General features: G+C 41.1%; 1 protein-coding gene across 2 annotated transcripts in view; it reads left to right on the forward strand.

Annotated features, from left to right (window-relative positions):
* Positions 1–15126, forward strand: part of LOC117271663 (collagen alpha-1(XI) chain-like) — a 106595-nt gene that overhangs the window by 38434 nt on the left and 53035 nt on the right. For both annotated transcript variants that reach the window (XM_033649985.2, XM_033649986.2), the window contains 19 exons: positions 2051–2125; positions 2574–2657; positions 3987–4043; positions 4748–4801; positions 4950–5003; positions 5410–5463; positions 5562–5615; positions 6395–6448; positions 6552–6596; positions 7322–7375; positions 7476–7520; positions 8984–9037; positions 10151–10195; positions 10612–10665; positions 10762–10806; positions 11624–11677; positions 11773–11817; positions 12783–12836; positions 12940–13047. In XM_033649985.2, the coding sequence (XP_033505876.1) occupies positions 2051–2125; positions 2574–2657; positions 3987–4043; positions 4748–4801; positions 4950–5003; positions 5410–5463; positions 5562–5615; positions 6395–6448; positions 6552–6596; positions 7322–7375; positions 7476–7520; positions 8984–9037; positions 10151–10195; positions 10612–10665; positions 10762–10806; positions 11624–11677; positions 11773–11817; positions 12783–12836; positions 12940–13047 (1089 nt within the window). The remainder of the gene's footprint in view (positions 1–2050; positions 2126–2573; positions 2658–3986; positions 4044–4747; positions 4802–4949; positions 5004–5409; positions 5464–5561; positions 5616–6394; positions 6449–6551; positions 6597–7321; positions 7376–7475; positions 7521–8983; positions 9038–10150; positions 10196–10611; positions 10666–10761; positions 10807–11623; positions 11678–11772; positions 11818–12782; positions 12837–12939; positions 13048–15126) is intronic.

The following is a 15126-nucleotide window of genomic DNA, read 5'->3' on the forward strand; positions in this document are numbered from 1 at the left end:
ATTGTTCCACAGGGTCAAAGTGATCAGAAAATATTTTGTTGGTCCAGAAAGTCTCTCCCCCTCCCTTCATTTCCTCCCATGAGAACCAGTCTTGCTGAGGATTGACTGGGGCATTAAAAGCGACTGGTTTCTGTAGTCTTGTGGTTTTCCGTTGCGCAGTATCCGCCTGGACTCAACGTTTGATCGGCTCATTTCTCACATGATCACCGTCTCCCTCCTTTCCACCCAAACACCACTTTCCCAGCCATGTAGGGCCATCATTAACACTAGATGCCGCTATGCTTACTATAACGGCAATGGATCGAGGGTATTTACCACCTCTGGGAAAAAGCAGATGGGAACACATGGCACCAATTTTAGCAGGCTGAGATTGCTGCACATGACAAGACTGCTAAATAGATTCTGGTTACTGGAAATGCTCGGTACTGCTTAGTCCTGATCCTTAAGATACGATTTTGTCTTTATTAAATGAAAATCTGCTCTCTAGAATAATTTAACTGCTTATTCATATCATCATTATTCAGCATGAGCGACTTTTATGCAATTATTTTGCTTTTGGATAGATCGCCAGGAAATTTGGTACAGATGTTTATTGTCCCCAGAGGATGAATCCTGAAGGATTTGGGGATCACAGGTCTTTTCATCTGGCACCAAACATGCTTTATCAACTGTCCAAAACTTGTGGTCATAACAAGATTGTCCTAAGCCTCATCTTCAGCAGTACTTTGACCTTTATGCTAATATAGCATGCTAATACCCTACACTTTACCTTCTTAAAGTGGAAGGAATACCCTAATGATCATTTGTATATCAGTCACTCACTCTGTGTCACCTTGAATTCATGAATAGCAGTTTGTTCTTCCTCGATGCCTCCACGGTGAACGAAGAATCCAAAAAGGGAGAAAAGTCTTGGTGAATCAAAGTAAAACGGTTTCACGTTTAACAACCGCAAAACTATATCAACAGACAACTCAAGCAGTATAATCCAAGTCTCATCTATCCAGTCATATACTCAGTGCCTCCCAAACACATGTATTTTCGCTGGAACTGTAATATTTAAAACACTTGTGCGTAAACAGTCTCACACACAGACGAGTAGTGCCTGGGCTGTTTATGTGGAGGTGTTTTAAATAGTAAGGTTTTGGTGGAAATGCATGTGTTTGAGATGTACTTAGCATACAACTGGATAAATGAGGCTTGGTTTATACTGTAGAAGTGTGTTTCCATGCCCTTTTACTCCAGTTTATCAAGAATTTTGTAGATGTATTCCATTTTCTTTTCTATTTTTGCATCTCTTCTTCCTTCACCATGGTGGTATACAAGAAAACAAAGTTTCCTCCACAAATTTAAGATATCTCCGGGTGAGTAATTGATAAACAGGGATCAAGTATTCCATTAAAGTTGTGAGCATATGCTGAGCATTATAGCCTCATAGGGCCATAGCTGTGCGTTTCTAGTCTTGTTATAAAGTCCATGCTACCCAAGGCCAGCTTAATGAAAATGCAGGCTTTGTCTTTATTCATGATTGAATCCCCTGTCCTATTCTTCTTGGTGGGATTAGTCAATTATCTCTTTGGAATAAGCACAACAATGCAGATGGCAGCAAAGCACCTTCCCATTGAAATGACTGTGGTCGATAAAGAAGGCGTGTGCTGTGAACGGATTAGCCGCTCAGTCTCCGCACTGTTACTGTTGTCTCTTGTTTGTGATATCTCATTTTTCGTCTTTTCAATTTGCAGAGCACCTCCAGGGGATTATAGAGAAATAGCACAAGAATCGTGTTATCTCATGGGAAAATATATGGCTTGCTCATTAACCGCATCTAATTAATTGTTCGTAGTTGCGTGCTGGTGTGCAAGTCAACAAAATAGCTGATGATTCAAATTCAACACTTGTAGGACGTGTTTGTTAACAACAATGCGGTATAAATCCTTTGAATAGCACAATAAGGGGTTTTATATACTTCGGATATTGACCTCAGCTCCAATGAGACATGGTATCTTTGTGCTTAGACGAGAACCAATTCTCTCTCCCTCCTCTGATTCTACAGGGTCCTCCAGGGCGTCCCGGTCTCCCTGGTTCAGATGGCGTCCCTGGGCCTCCAGGTACCATTCTGATGCTTCCAGTAAGTCCTGCCACTTTCCACATGCCCACTGGGCTGTCTGTCTCATTGCACACACAAACTGTACACCCTTCATCTCAGGCACTAGCCCGTGCACTCGCTTCATTTAGTAAGTTTACCTCATAGCATCACCAGTAGGCCAAAGGATCGCAACCTTATTTTCTTTGGGTTACAAATCACTTACCTTGTAAATGTCAGCCAGTGCAATGGAGTGGAACCAGTGACTGAGGCTTTGAACAGCATGGTGACACATATTTGTGCCTGTGTGTGTGTGTGTGTGAATGTGTGTGTATGGCATGGTGACAGGTTTATAGGCTTGACAAAAAAAAAGGAAAACAAAAAGGTTTGAATACACACTCACCAGGGGAGACCACTAGATGCCTCACTCTGTAAAAAAGAGACAAGTCAGTTTGTTTTTAATTGTGTTTCTCTTTTGTTTTGTGGTTGACAGTTCCGTGCCGGCGGTGAGGCGCACAAGGGGCCTGTGGTTACAGCCCAGGAAGCTCAGGCTCAGGCCATCCTTTCTCAAGCTAGGGTAAGTCTGAGTAGTATGACCCCAGTGCATCCTTCCCAGATTAGAGGAAACTTAACCATGATTTTCTTGCCTTTGTGTCCTCCCATTAGCTGCTATTTAACCTCAACCAAAGGCAGTTCAGGTACAAAATCTGGATCTAAATTCATGAGAAATACTGTGGTCAAAATTAGTAGTAAATAATGAAAGGAGGGCTCACTCTTCACAGGTCCCACTCCTCTGATAAGTTGTCTCAATTCCAAAATATGGACCTGTGTCAGCTGAGGTAGTATATAAAGCCACACCAGATGTTCACACTCCCTCAAGGGTCCTGATAACCATAGCGCCGTTGAAAAACAGGCTGAATTATGCGGCTGTAAGCAAGGTGTGATCTATAGTAGAACACATGGAGGTCATTAAATGTCGCCCAAACACTGAATATTCACAAATTCACAACACTCTATGGAGCTGGAGTGCTGCCAAAACTGGCAAAACTATGTTTAGCAACATCTTGAAAGCACTTGTCACCTTTCTATATTTGTCTTTTATACCAGTGGTTTGGCACAAGGCAGGAAACAGAAAAAAAACATGCAAGGAGTTGTAAATTCTTCAGAATAGAAAAGAGAATTGAAGGGACAAATTGTTGAACTCCTTGAACTCTCTTTGACCTGTTTGCACTCTGGAAATGTTCCCTCACACCTGCCACATGCAAATATGTGTGAGTTGGCCGTAAGTGCACTATAGGGCATGGACTGCTTTCTTTGGAATTAGCGAAATTCACTCAGTCAGTAATCAGGCTACAAATAAATCCCAGACAACTTTTTTGGCAGTGCAAGCCTGTGGTCAACCATGAGCAGGAACAAAGACCAGCGTGGTAAACCCTGAACAAGAACAAAGTAGTTTGCACATGCTATACAGTGGCTAAATTGGCCTTTTATTAGTGTTTTATTTTCTTCGTTCTTTGTTCCTTTTGGTGTCGAGCCCGGTTAGTTGAATAAATGTCAGTTTCACAAATTCCTACTTCAGTAAAGTGACTGCATGTAGCATTTTTACATCCATACCACATTCTTGCACTACTAAAGAGATCCCATAAACAAAGACGAATTTGCACATCTTCATTTTGTGAGTAAAAAAATTAAATAAACACTTATTTTCAGACGTTTTTATCAATTAAATAAATGTCCATCAGACCAAGAACAAACACTCCGGATGCTAATAAACTGACCGCAAAGAAAGCATGGCTGCACTTCTTATGCAAACAAATATCATAACTCCTTTTACTGGTATAAATGCGAGCGTGTCAGCATTGTTAGCTGCCCAGTGGTTTATGGGTCGTCTCTGTCTGATCCACAGCTGGCTATGAGAGGTCCTCCGGGGCCAGCGGGCATGGCAGGAAGATCCGGTCCTGTGGTGAGTAGCTTTTGAAGACTGTCTCCACTCAATCACACACACACACACACACACACACACACACACACCCCCTTGATGTTCTTACTGTGGCATCCATTCGTTTCACACTTGATGAGAAGCACATTAGGTGATTAGCGCTTCTTCCTGTGAAGGGTTCAACTCGGCATTCATCATTTCCTAACACACACCCATACCCATGCATTATGCACGCACTCACACACACGCCACCTTCCTCCCTATCTGTCTGTGAGCAGATTTATTCTTTTATACACATGATCTCCAGCTTGAATTGGGGAAAAAAACAATAACTGCTTATTCACGTTTGGCCTTATTTGTAACAGTTACAGGATAACTTCTCACACGTACTTGAAGTCTGATAGAAGTTGAAGCCTTTCTTTTGTTTTGGGTGTGTCTTCCGCACAGCCAGCGCCTTAATGCGTTTCTCAAACAAAACATTAGACCAATCCTGTGACTCTTGGATACCAGCGGGATATTGTGCACACGCAAAAGTGCTGCAGTAGGTCTTTTAGTTGTATATTCACAATCCAAGTTTGGAATTTTACATTGCGTGTGTTTATATTTGGTTCTAGTTTGACTTAAAATGTTCTGGTTTCGGAGCCAAATAATGGGATGACAAAGTGTTTGGCTTAGGTGCAGTGTATTCTTTCATTTATCTATGTGTCTGTATTTATCATTTGTAACAGGGAGGTCCTGGTGCTGCAGGACTTAAAGGTGACAGTGGTGACCCTGGACCACAGGTGAGACACAAAGAGCCTATTATCATTTTTGATTTGTACAAGAAGCCCTTTTTTTTACTTCAAAACATCTAAACATAAAGAAAGTGTAACCTAAATAATGTTTTCAGTTGTTAATGGTTTATTTAAATCTTCCATCTTGTCCCCATAGGGACCCAGAGGTCTTCAGGGTCCATCTGGTCTACCAGGGAAACTAGGAAAGAGAGTAAGTGCTCTTTTGAGGCTCAACCAGGAAGTTTTTTATACTTTATTACTTTATTTATTCATCTCTTCCAGAACAACAGTATGTTGCAGCAGAGATAAATTATATTTAAATTCCCAAATTTCTAATATTCCATGCCAACAAAATTGCAAGGATCAGCGCTACAGTGCCCAAAGAGAAGAGCCGGTCTCGTTTCAAACGTGGCTTTATTTCAAATAAGTCAGCTGCACTCAATAATGGTCTCTGCGTGTTGTGTAAATTTATAAAGTCATGTTTATTTAACTATAAACTAGTTAGAAAAATGATAGCATCTTCCCTGTGTCTGTTCTCCAGAATCATCAAAGATAGTTCAATATTGTTGCTAATGTGATTTCCATGTAGCCTGACATGATATATGCGTGTCCTCCAGGGTCGCAATGGAGCCGATGGTGCTCGAGGAATGCCAGGAGAGGCAGGGCCCAAGGTAAAGTATTTAATAAACCAGTGAGTGTCTGTGAGATGTATTTGAAAAGCTGCTCTGCAGTGATTGATAGCTAACCACTTGTTACTGTGCTGTTTCAGGGTGACAGAGGTTTCGACGGCCTCCCTGGTCTTCCTGGAGAAAAGGGGCACAGAGTAAGTATGAGAGGAGAGGATTTTGGGTTTGGAGGGTGATCGAGGTCAGAGGACAAACATCATTAAAGACTTGTATCTCTCTCCAAAAATAAGATCCTCCAGTCTCTTATTGCTAGACCCAAAAAAAATCCTCCCTGATCACAGTCATTGCCGCTCTGCACCCTGTCCTTATGCAGCATCAGGGCTGATTGGTAGCTCAAAGGCCGCCTCCCATTCATCTCATGTAAACTCCAGCGTTGAGTGATATGAGTTCTAAACCAGTGGCACTCATTAGGGTGTTTGACCCACTTATGAGAGGTGGGATCAACTCCAGAACCACTTAGGCTGCGTTTAACCAGCCCTGGAGGCGAATGAGGAGTGCTGAGTTTGGTGTTTGTGGAATTCGGGCCTGCGTAGAGGGCCTGAAGAGAGAGATCACAGAGGGGTATTTCTGGACCGGCTTTCATGCTTTATCCTATACTGAGTAATTACAGGGCCGCTAGAGGTAGGCAAGTCCTTATGGAGCACTATGAATAGTTGAAACCATATAGGTTCATGCCAATTGTGGTGACCAAGCTTACTGTAGATTAAAGGCAGTTCTGTTGCCATGTTTTGTTCCTCTCTTTTCAGCAATGTTTCTCTTAGTTTTCTGAATTTTTGACCCCGTTGTCGTACTTTTTAAAGAAATAAAAATGAGGAGCTTTTTTTTTCGATCTGAGGCTCATGGATCAAGCCTGCAAGCTCTCTTGTTACTTCCTGCTCTTTGTTGATTTTCCCTGTCTGTGATCTTTTCTCCCCAGGGAGAACAGGGTTCTACAGGTCCTCCAGGACCTCCAGGAGATGACGGCCCAAGAGTAAGTTGTGCACCATTCACCTTGTAACTTACCCTTCTTCTCAAAAGTCTTAAAAACAACTCTGCATTCCTTAATAACGCACTCTTCCTCTTGCTATCCAAAGGGTGAAGATGGCCAGGTTGGACAGAGAGGTGTGGCCGGAGAGAGTGTAAGTTCATTTATTATTAATCTGATGACACATTTGGACTGCATTTGTTAAACTCCACCTTATTTCATGAGGACAGAGATAAGAACGTGATGAATATATTGCCGTCGTGTTGCTGATTTCCTATTTTACACCACGCTTTATCCCCTCCTTCCTGCAGCCTCGCCCTCCTCTCCTCCTGCAACTCTAATGACATTCCTGTCTGCAAGGACCATTTCGTTTGTAATCTCAACCTTGCCGAGACAGAACGGCTCTGAATAATAGATCAGAAAATAGAAGCGGGAAATGTGTTGTTCTGTCATTACCCATGAGAAACTGCTACATTCTGCCTTGTTCGGTGCAAATGGACCATAGAGTTGCATGAGAAATGGTCGCTCCCTGTCATACCCAAAACAACAGTGTCCTTTTAAAGACATAGTTGCGTGGCATTTCATCACACACGCCGTCCATTAGATGAAAAAGCACAGTAAGTGCAATGATTTTCAAAGAATGACTTAAAATGTTGAGATAAGAAACTTTGCATGCTCATTCCCTGAAATGCACCTGCAGTTACCATGTATAACCACAAGGGGTCAGTATTCCACACACTTCAGTCAAACCAGATTTAAGGATTTTCAGTGCACCTAATGTTAAATATATTAGCCAGTTTTTATCAGCTGCCTGTTTCAGTTAAATCAACGTGAATGTCTATACGTTTAAGTTTAACTTGTGTTTGTCTTCATATACAGGGTCCTCGAGGTTTGCTTGGCCCCAGAGGGTCTGCAGGTCCTGGAGGACAGCGTGTAAGTACACATCCTATATCACTTAGATCTCATACTACTCACCCTTTGTTCTAGCTCAATGGGATGGTGACTTTCATTGTCAAATTTCTGATCTCTTTAGGGTCTTCCTGGACTTGATGGGCAAGCTGGTCCCAAAGGAAACATGGTGAGAAATATTTGTTTTGCTCATTTTTAATATTTAGCCAAGGAAGGTATAAAATCAGGGAGTTTTCCTGCACATATTTGTGAAGACTGCTTAAGCATCAGTGTGTCGTTTGGCCTGCCTGAGGCTGATTGCAGGTCAGCGACCTTTTGCTCCTGTGTAGGAGGAGTTTCAGATAATTTGCCATTAAGAGATGGTAGATGGAGACGAGGCGTGTCTTATCATAGTTGCGAGATCTTTTCCGTAAACCACAAAGCCTGCTGACTGAATAGGCTCTGATGATACGGCCTTAAGCTTTACACACAGAAAAGCCAGTCTGTGCGCAGTCCCATGATGCATTTAGCTTCCCGGAGAGTCTCAGTGGGACATTCGAGTGAAGGTAACATCATTGGTCAAGACAGCTGAACAAACCAACACGTATTTTGTGGTCACTGAGTCACCGAGCAGAGGAAATTAGCAGCTGGTAAAGTGACACAAAACAATGGGAACATATTGTGCTTGTCATTAATTTCTCCAAAGTTAGTATTGATCTCAACATATTCCAAAAATCAAAGCAGAACACTTGAAAGTATCCTCGGTAGTAAAGCTTCCCAAAGGGTTTATGAGCCCTTCTAATGCTTACATCAGCCTCTGACATGGATGTGTTTAAGACATCCTTCATGACCAAAGAATCCAAATGTGTTCACTCCCTACATTTTACACGATTTGCATTTTGCATTTTGCTCATAGGGCCCTGCAAACAATCACCACCAGGCAACCTAAACGTCTCTGAATCCAGCTTTTGTGTTTAGTGTTTGTTGTAACAGCTGGAGCAGACTGCATCACAAGGCTCTTGTCTGTTTTTGTATATGTTTGCTTTATGACACACTAATTCTCAGCAGGGATACCAAACAACCCACCCTTCCAGTTTGTCTCATTAGCCTCTAATCCATACCCAGATGGCTCTGTAGCCCCTCAGCGTGTACGTAAAGAAAGCTGTATTTCATAGCCAAACTTAGATTCTGACCAACCACCAGACTTAAGGGCTGGCTTTGATAGGAACTAGAATAACTTTGGATGAGGCCAGAAAACAGACAGCTGTGCTTCGTGTGCCAGTGTATCATATTTCTCCCAACCATTTGCACCTTTGTTTTTACATTTTTGATATAGATTGGATAAAATTAATTTAATTCACGCAAGCAAGGTCACCTAAAGTTTCCCCCTAACCCAGTGCCACAGTTTTAATGTGGAAAAACAAAAAAAGAAACACCTAATGACTTTTTAATGATCGCTCCTTGTTGTCCTTATATATAAATTAAATGACTCTTCAACTGTATTAATGTAATTTATCCAAATTATTGTGCAATGTTGTTTCTTTTTTGATAGTTATACAGATTCAAAGCATACAGAAGAATAGATTAAATTGAGTGTCCTGCAGCAATTATAAATATTAAGTGCATTCTTTTCTGTTTCTTTGTCATACACAGGGTCCACAAGGAGAGCCAGGGCCTCCTGGGCAGCAGGGTTTGCCTGGTCCACATGTAAGTCTCTTCTTTATTCTCTCGAAATCTGTTTTTCTAACACTGTCTCTCCACTGTTGTGTCCTCCATTCTTTCCTCTCTTGCTCAATGTCTTCATTCCTCTCCTGTCATCTCTCCTCTACCCGTGCTCTCTGCCTCTGTCTGTCCTTTTCACGCTCCACCCTCGTTGCCATATCCATTGTGCAACAGGGACTACTGCAAACTCAGGTCGCCACCCGCGCTCCTGTTTTCTTAATTAGCCATTTCTCAGACTTATTTTTCTTTTGCTCTGCTTCCTTTTTTCCCCTCATTCTCTCCATCCTTCATTCCTTAAGTCGCAGCCACTCAGTGGGGCATTCCACAAAACTGACACCATAATAGAGCAAGTGTTGACTAACATTGTTTCTGTACAGCCACTAAAAAGAAACATCCTCTTTGGCCTGCTGAGATGCAACATATTGTATTCATTTGATAGCACTTAACCCGATTACATAGTCCAGTTAGTGGCACAGTGAAAAATATTCCATTTTGGAGTCATCTTTAATACAAAACAGTGCACCCAATATTGTAGCCAGGGCTAAATGACCACTGCCAGGTAAGATTTTCAGCCCTGCTGACGCTCACAGCCTGGACAGGGTGGCGTCATTCCGCTGGAAAGTATTAGCAGGGACCTGTTCTGATGGTATACAGGTTGAATAAATAACTTCATTTTAGTTAAACCTGGCCAGATGCAGATTGATGCCTTTCAAGAAAGGCATTGGCCCGTAGAAATATAACACAGCTCACTTGTTTTAACTGTTAATAACGTTTAAAAAAAAGTACTTCACTGGGTGATTTCTCTAGAAGTGACTTTAAAATGACTGTAGAAAAGAGTGAACCTCCCTTTGCACAGCTGAACGAACACGTCTGAAGCAACGTGAAGTGGCTAAGTGAGAAAAACAGCTGCCTGGAATCGTTGAAGGAAGTAGATGAATATATTACGAAACAATAGGTATAGACTTTCTCAAATTGACAAAACGGGTGTTCTTTTCCCTCAATTGCACCTTTTGGTTTTGTGTCAGCATCATGTTAGCCTGGTTTTTGAAGGAGACACAAGTTTGGCCTAAAAACAGACCTGTCTCAATTGTCTTTCAGGGTCTTGTTGGTCCTCAAGGTCCGATCGGGCCTCCTGGTGAAAAAGTAAGTAAAAAGGGAACCCAATCACCCCTCAGTCCTCCCACCACAACTCTGCTGCCCCGATAAGTGAATGTTTCAGTCAAAACCTCATAAGTGATTCTGCAGGAACACCGTGTCTGAGCTATAGACCCTCACACAAGGATAGACACACACACACGCACACGCACACGCACACACACACACACACACACACACACATACACAGACAAGTATACATATTACTGTAGCACTCCTGCATAAGCACTTACTTTGTCTAACTGAGAGTATTTTATTAGTGGTTTTGTGGATATTTAATAAGATTTCAAGCAGATGAACTCTTGGCAGTCCTTGTAGCACTGTCACGGATGGTAAGGTACGCACTCATCTGTCTACTACATGTCTGTCTGTTTAACTTCCCATGTATTGCTTTCTATTTATAGGGACCTCAAGGGAAACAAGGTTTGGGTGGACTCCCTGGTGCTGATGGCCCTCCTGTAAGTAACACACCTGACTCCTGTTTTTTTTTTTTACATTGTCAGTCAAAGATGATCAACTGTTGATAAATGAAATCTCTTGGACCTTTTTTCTAGGGTCACCCAGGAAAAGAAGGTCCTCCAGGCGAGAAAGGAGCAGCTGTAAGTATAATGTTAAGCTTTTCACTTCTCTCAAAGATGGATCTAATGTGCCACTGCACAGGGAAAAGGCTGGGTTGGGCAGAGTTTGCAAGTAATTACATTTAGCAGTTGCTTAGCGTGCACAGTAGGGTGAGTTTTAATATAACCACACAATTTAGATGATATCTGTGTCAGAAATAGAATACAGCAAATTAAGTTTCTCTTTATTTCCTTTGATTGGCTGATCTTGGGAGTTTCCATGTGGTAAAAGGACACCCAAAAAGGACATCAGAGCCAGTGTAGAAATGTGAAAACCGTAGCTCATTTTCAGAGTTGATGATCATAAAGTTATTCAGCTATAGATGTGTAAGAAAATGTAGAAATTAATCCATCTCTACAGAGGCAGCAAGAGTTTAGATTTGCGCTACATATTTATCAAAGTTTGGATTTCAGTGTACAGTAATCCCTCTGGTGGTTTATCTAATCTTCTCTATCATGTTAGATTAAAAAAATACACACTACAGGATTAGATGAAGTGCAGTCAATAACAGAAATGTAGAAGAGTTCGTTTGTTTTAGTTTTAAAAATTTAATTACTGTAAGAAGTTATTGGGCTGCTACCAAAGTTTCCTTTTTTGTAATTCTTATTTTCATATACATAAGTCTCCAAATGCTTCCCCAAGGTTCACTATTGAATAAAACCAATGGGAAAGCATTGGGTATCAATGGAGCAAAGTGCTAGTGAAGTTATCTAATACAGCAGAAAGGCATTACAGTAAAAGTTGATGCATGCTAATAGTTACTTCACCAATCACATGACACTCTTTGCAATCTTTCAGGGTCTCACCGGTCCTATGGGCTCCATCGGCTACCCTGGGCCCCGTGGTGTGAAAGTAAGTGCTATCTTAGTCATACAGTACCCAGCTTTCCATGATACATTTCCATTTTCCCTGAATTTCATCCTGACTCTATTGTACTCTCTCCTCAGGGTGCCGAGGGAATTAGAGGTCTTAAAGGTGGCAAAGGAGAAAAGGTAAACACTCCTCCAGTCTCCATTCTTCCTCAACATGATTGGCAGATGTCATTCTGCTAAAATGGACCCATCACTGTTTTTATTCCGGCTTAAATAAGACCTCCTCGCGATCCAGCAAGTGGAAAAAAAAAAAAGCCTCATAAGGTCCCGTCAGGCTGGCAGTTAAGTCCGAGCTGAAATGGAGTGTGGAACATTAAACCAGAATGAGGCTGTTTGTCGGGTAGTTTTAGCCGAGATTGATCTGTTGCCATTGTTTTCTGGGGTTGCTGTGGTCGAGCGTAGCCTGTTGCTACCTCAGTGCCACTGGATGGATTTTCCACTCAATATTCAGGAAAAAGAAACTCCTCAGAGATTTCATACAAACACTGAACATGCTGTTAAAAGCTATTCTACATTGATACTTCTGTCTTACATAAAATCCCATGGGACGAGTATTTCACCAATCCCAAGTTACACATCGAGTTATATGCTTGTCACATTGTATTGTTTTATGATTTATTATCTGAGAGGAGGCAGGCATAAAAATATATCAGAATATTGGCATTAGTGTGTAATATGTGGAGAACACAGCTGTCAGGAGACTCTGATAGCAGAGCCTTGGAAAATGTTAGAAACTGCATTCTGATTTTTAACCACCAGATGTCAGTACAACCACAGAGAGACAGGAAGTCAGTGACACACTCTAAAAATGCTTCTGTCAGTGCTTCATGTAAATGGCCACTAGGTGTCAGTATGTCCTAAGGTGCCCCTCACCCTGTTGTCTGTCAATAAGACTATAGGACTGCCATGATGAAATGACTCTATGATTTTTCTATTGAAGTGGTCCATAAGTGGATTTCAGTGTTTTTTACTATTTTTAAATATTTTACATTTTGCATATTTTTACTAGGCTGTATCAGTTCTGCCTCTGTGACACTGGATTAAACACTCAGCTCTAAACAGCTGTTTATCTCTTTCGTCTTAAGGGAGAGGATGGATTCCCCGGCTTCAAAGGTGACATGGGTCTCAAGGGTGACAAGGTGAATCATCGTCTCTAAAGATAATGTTAATATTTGCTGTTGCGGAGAGCAGTAGCATGATAAAAATAATACCGCTGCTTACATTTGTTTCCTTTCCATCAAGGGTGAGTCTGGCGTACTAGGACCCAGAGGAGAGGATGGCCCCGAGGGCCCCAAGGGCAAGTCAGGACCCAACGGAGAGTCCGGTCCCATGGGATCAGCTGGAGAGAAGGTAAATAATCAATAGCTGCAAAGATTGAACTGTAAAACTGTGGATTGTGGTTAATGTGTTTTATTGACATGTTGACGTCCAAGTGTAACGGCACAAGATAAAGACATGTAAATACAATTAAAATGTTCTACAGACTGATTAGCGTAAAACATACTAGAGCTTTACCAAATCGTTTGAAGCTCTGAAGCTTCATTCATAATGTTCACATTCAAATTCTCAATCAGCATTCGAATGCATGCCTGTCCATTTACTCTGTATTAACCTGGTATTTCTGCACAGTTGCATATGAAGTTTAGGTTACACTGAAATTCTAAGTATTCAATTCAAATTTAATTCTGGTGGTGGCTGCGTAGGATTGTCTCTGACTCATGAAATCCAGATATTTCTAATAACTTCAGAGTTTTGTAAAGTCCATAAGTCAACTTTATTGAAAAAAGATAGATGTAATCATTTCCAAAATTCAAAAGATGTTTTTATCTAACAAATACTTTTCGCTCCTGCACAAAGGAAGGCACACACCTGTGTCTGTAACGGCACCATAAATTTCATTTCTCCATTGAATAAAGTTGATTTAATTAAAAAAATAATTTATGATAAATTACTCAATTCAAGTTGGGGATTTTGTTCAAGGGTTTTTTAAATGTATTTATTTATTTTATTGTATTTTTTTTAGGGTGATGACATCATAAAATGTGATGACAGACATTCGAAGCTTCATTCAAAAATCTGATTAGAAGCTTCAGATGTAAAAACCAAAACTGACATTTGGTTCAGCCCTTATAAAACTCATAGAAATAAATGTAGGAGTGTTTCAGTGCTACTGTGACATCAGCAACCAGTCCAGGGTCAATATGGCTCTTAGTAACAGCAGTCTGAAGAGAGTGGTTTACAGTAGTTTTGTAGCTGCCATGACCAAATTGAAGTTAATATTTTCTCCACCTCCCGTCAGCGCTACAACAGTCCCATTTAATAGGCTTACGCTGCCAACATTTCACCATGACGCTTTGATCTGGGTGTATGTTGCTTAATGGTGCTGCAGTATTGATACTTTAACAAATTAGTATTAAAGGTTACAACAAGATCTTTGCAGTTCAGATAAAGGATCAAAACATCAGTGATGACTTTGAAGTGAAATAATAATTTATGACTATTTTGATCAATGGACTGTTTTCTTATACACGGAATACATCTTGGCTCAGTCAATTTTGTGGTTTAAAGCTAGACGTGTGCATGACTTTGACATATAATTGAACGTCCATTACAGTCAAGCCCTTGTCAAACAAGTTCACACAATGCTGATTAAGGCTACTGCCACCAGGGAAGGTCTTTGTATTTCTCAACATACCAGAGTTTTAGTGTTGGTGTGTGCAGGGTGGAGGGCTTGAACATCTGAAAAAGTTTCACAGGTGTTAGATCACAAAATCAAACTAAAGCAAGAACCAGACAGGAGATCCGCACACTGTATTTAAATCTCCCAATAGTTTGAACTGTGCAGCGTTTCGATCTAAACCACGAAATCGCCATCACAAAACAGAACAAGCAATATTAAAACACAAACACATTCATCTCTCAGGTGATTGTGATCTGCTTGACAGAGAGTCACTCCACTCTCAGGTTGAGACAATCAGATTGGGCCAATCAGAGCAGAGATAAATGATGCTCTCAGACACTCCCACATAGGGGACAAAACATGAAAAGGAACCAAAAACAACAAAAGCAATACTACACAAGGATATACTGAATGTGGACTGACTCTCAGTCAAGCAGATCTCACCTGAGAGATGAATGTGTTTGTGTCTTAATATTGCTTTTTCTTCTTTGTGATGATTTAAAAATGTCTGATGAAGGTCTCTGTTAGAAGGAAACGTTGCACAGTTAAAACCACTGGGAACTTTTAATACAGTGTACAAATCTCCTGCCTGGTTCTTGCTTTTGTCTGTGGTGACTTTCCCATGTAGGCGCACTGGAAATTATGCGTTAACATCAACCAGCCAAAGCTAAAGGAAGGAGAGGTTAATTAATTTAATTTACATTTGAAACTCAGTCTTCAAAGGAAGGATTGAAGTCATAGAAAGATAT

The sequence above is a fragment of the Epinephelus lanceolatus genome, chromosome 12, assembly GCF_041903045.1.
Source record: "Epinephelus lanceolatus isolate andai-2023 chromosome 12, ASM4190304v1, whole genome shotgun sequence".
Lineage (NCBI taxonomy): Eukaryota > Metazoa > Chordata > Actinopteri > Perciformes > Serranidae > Epinephelus > Epinephelus lanceolatus.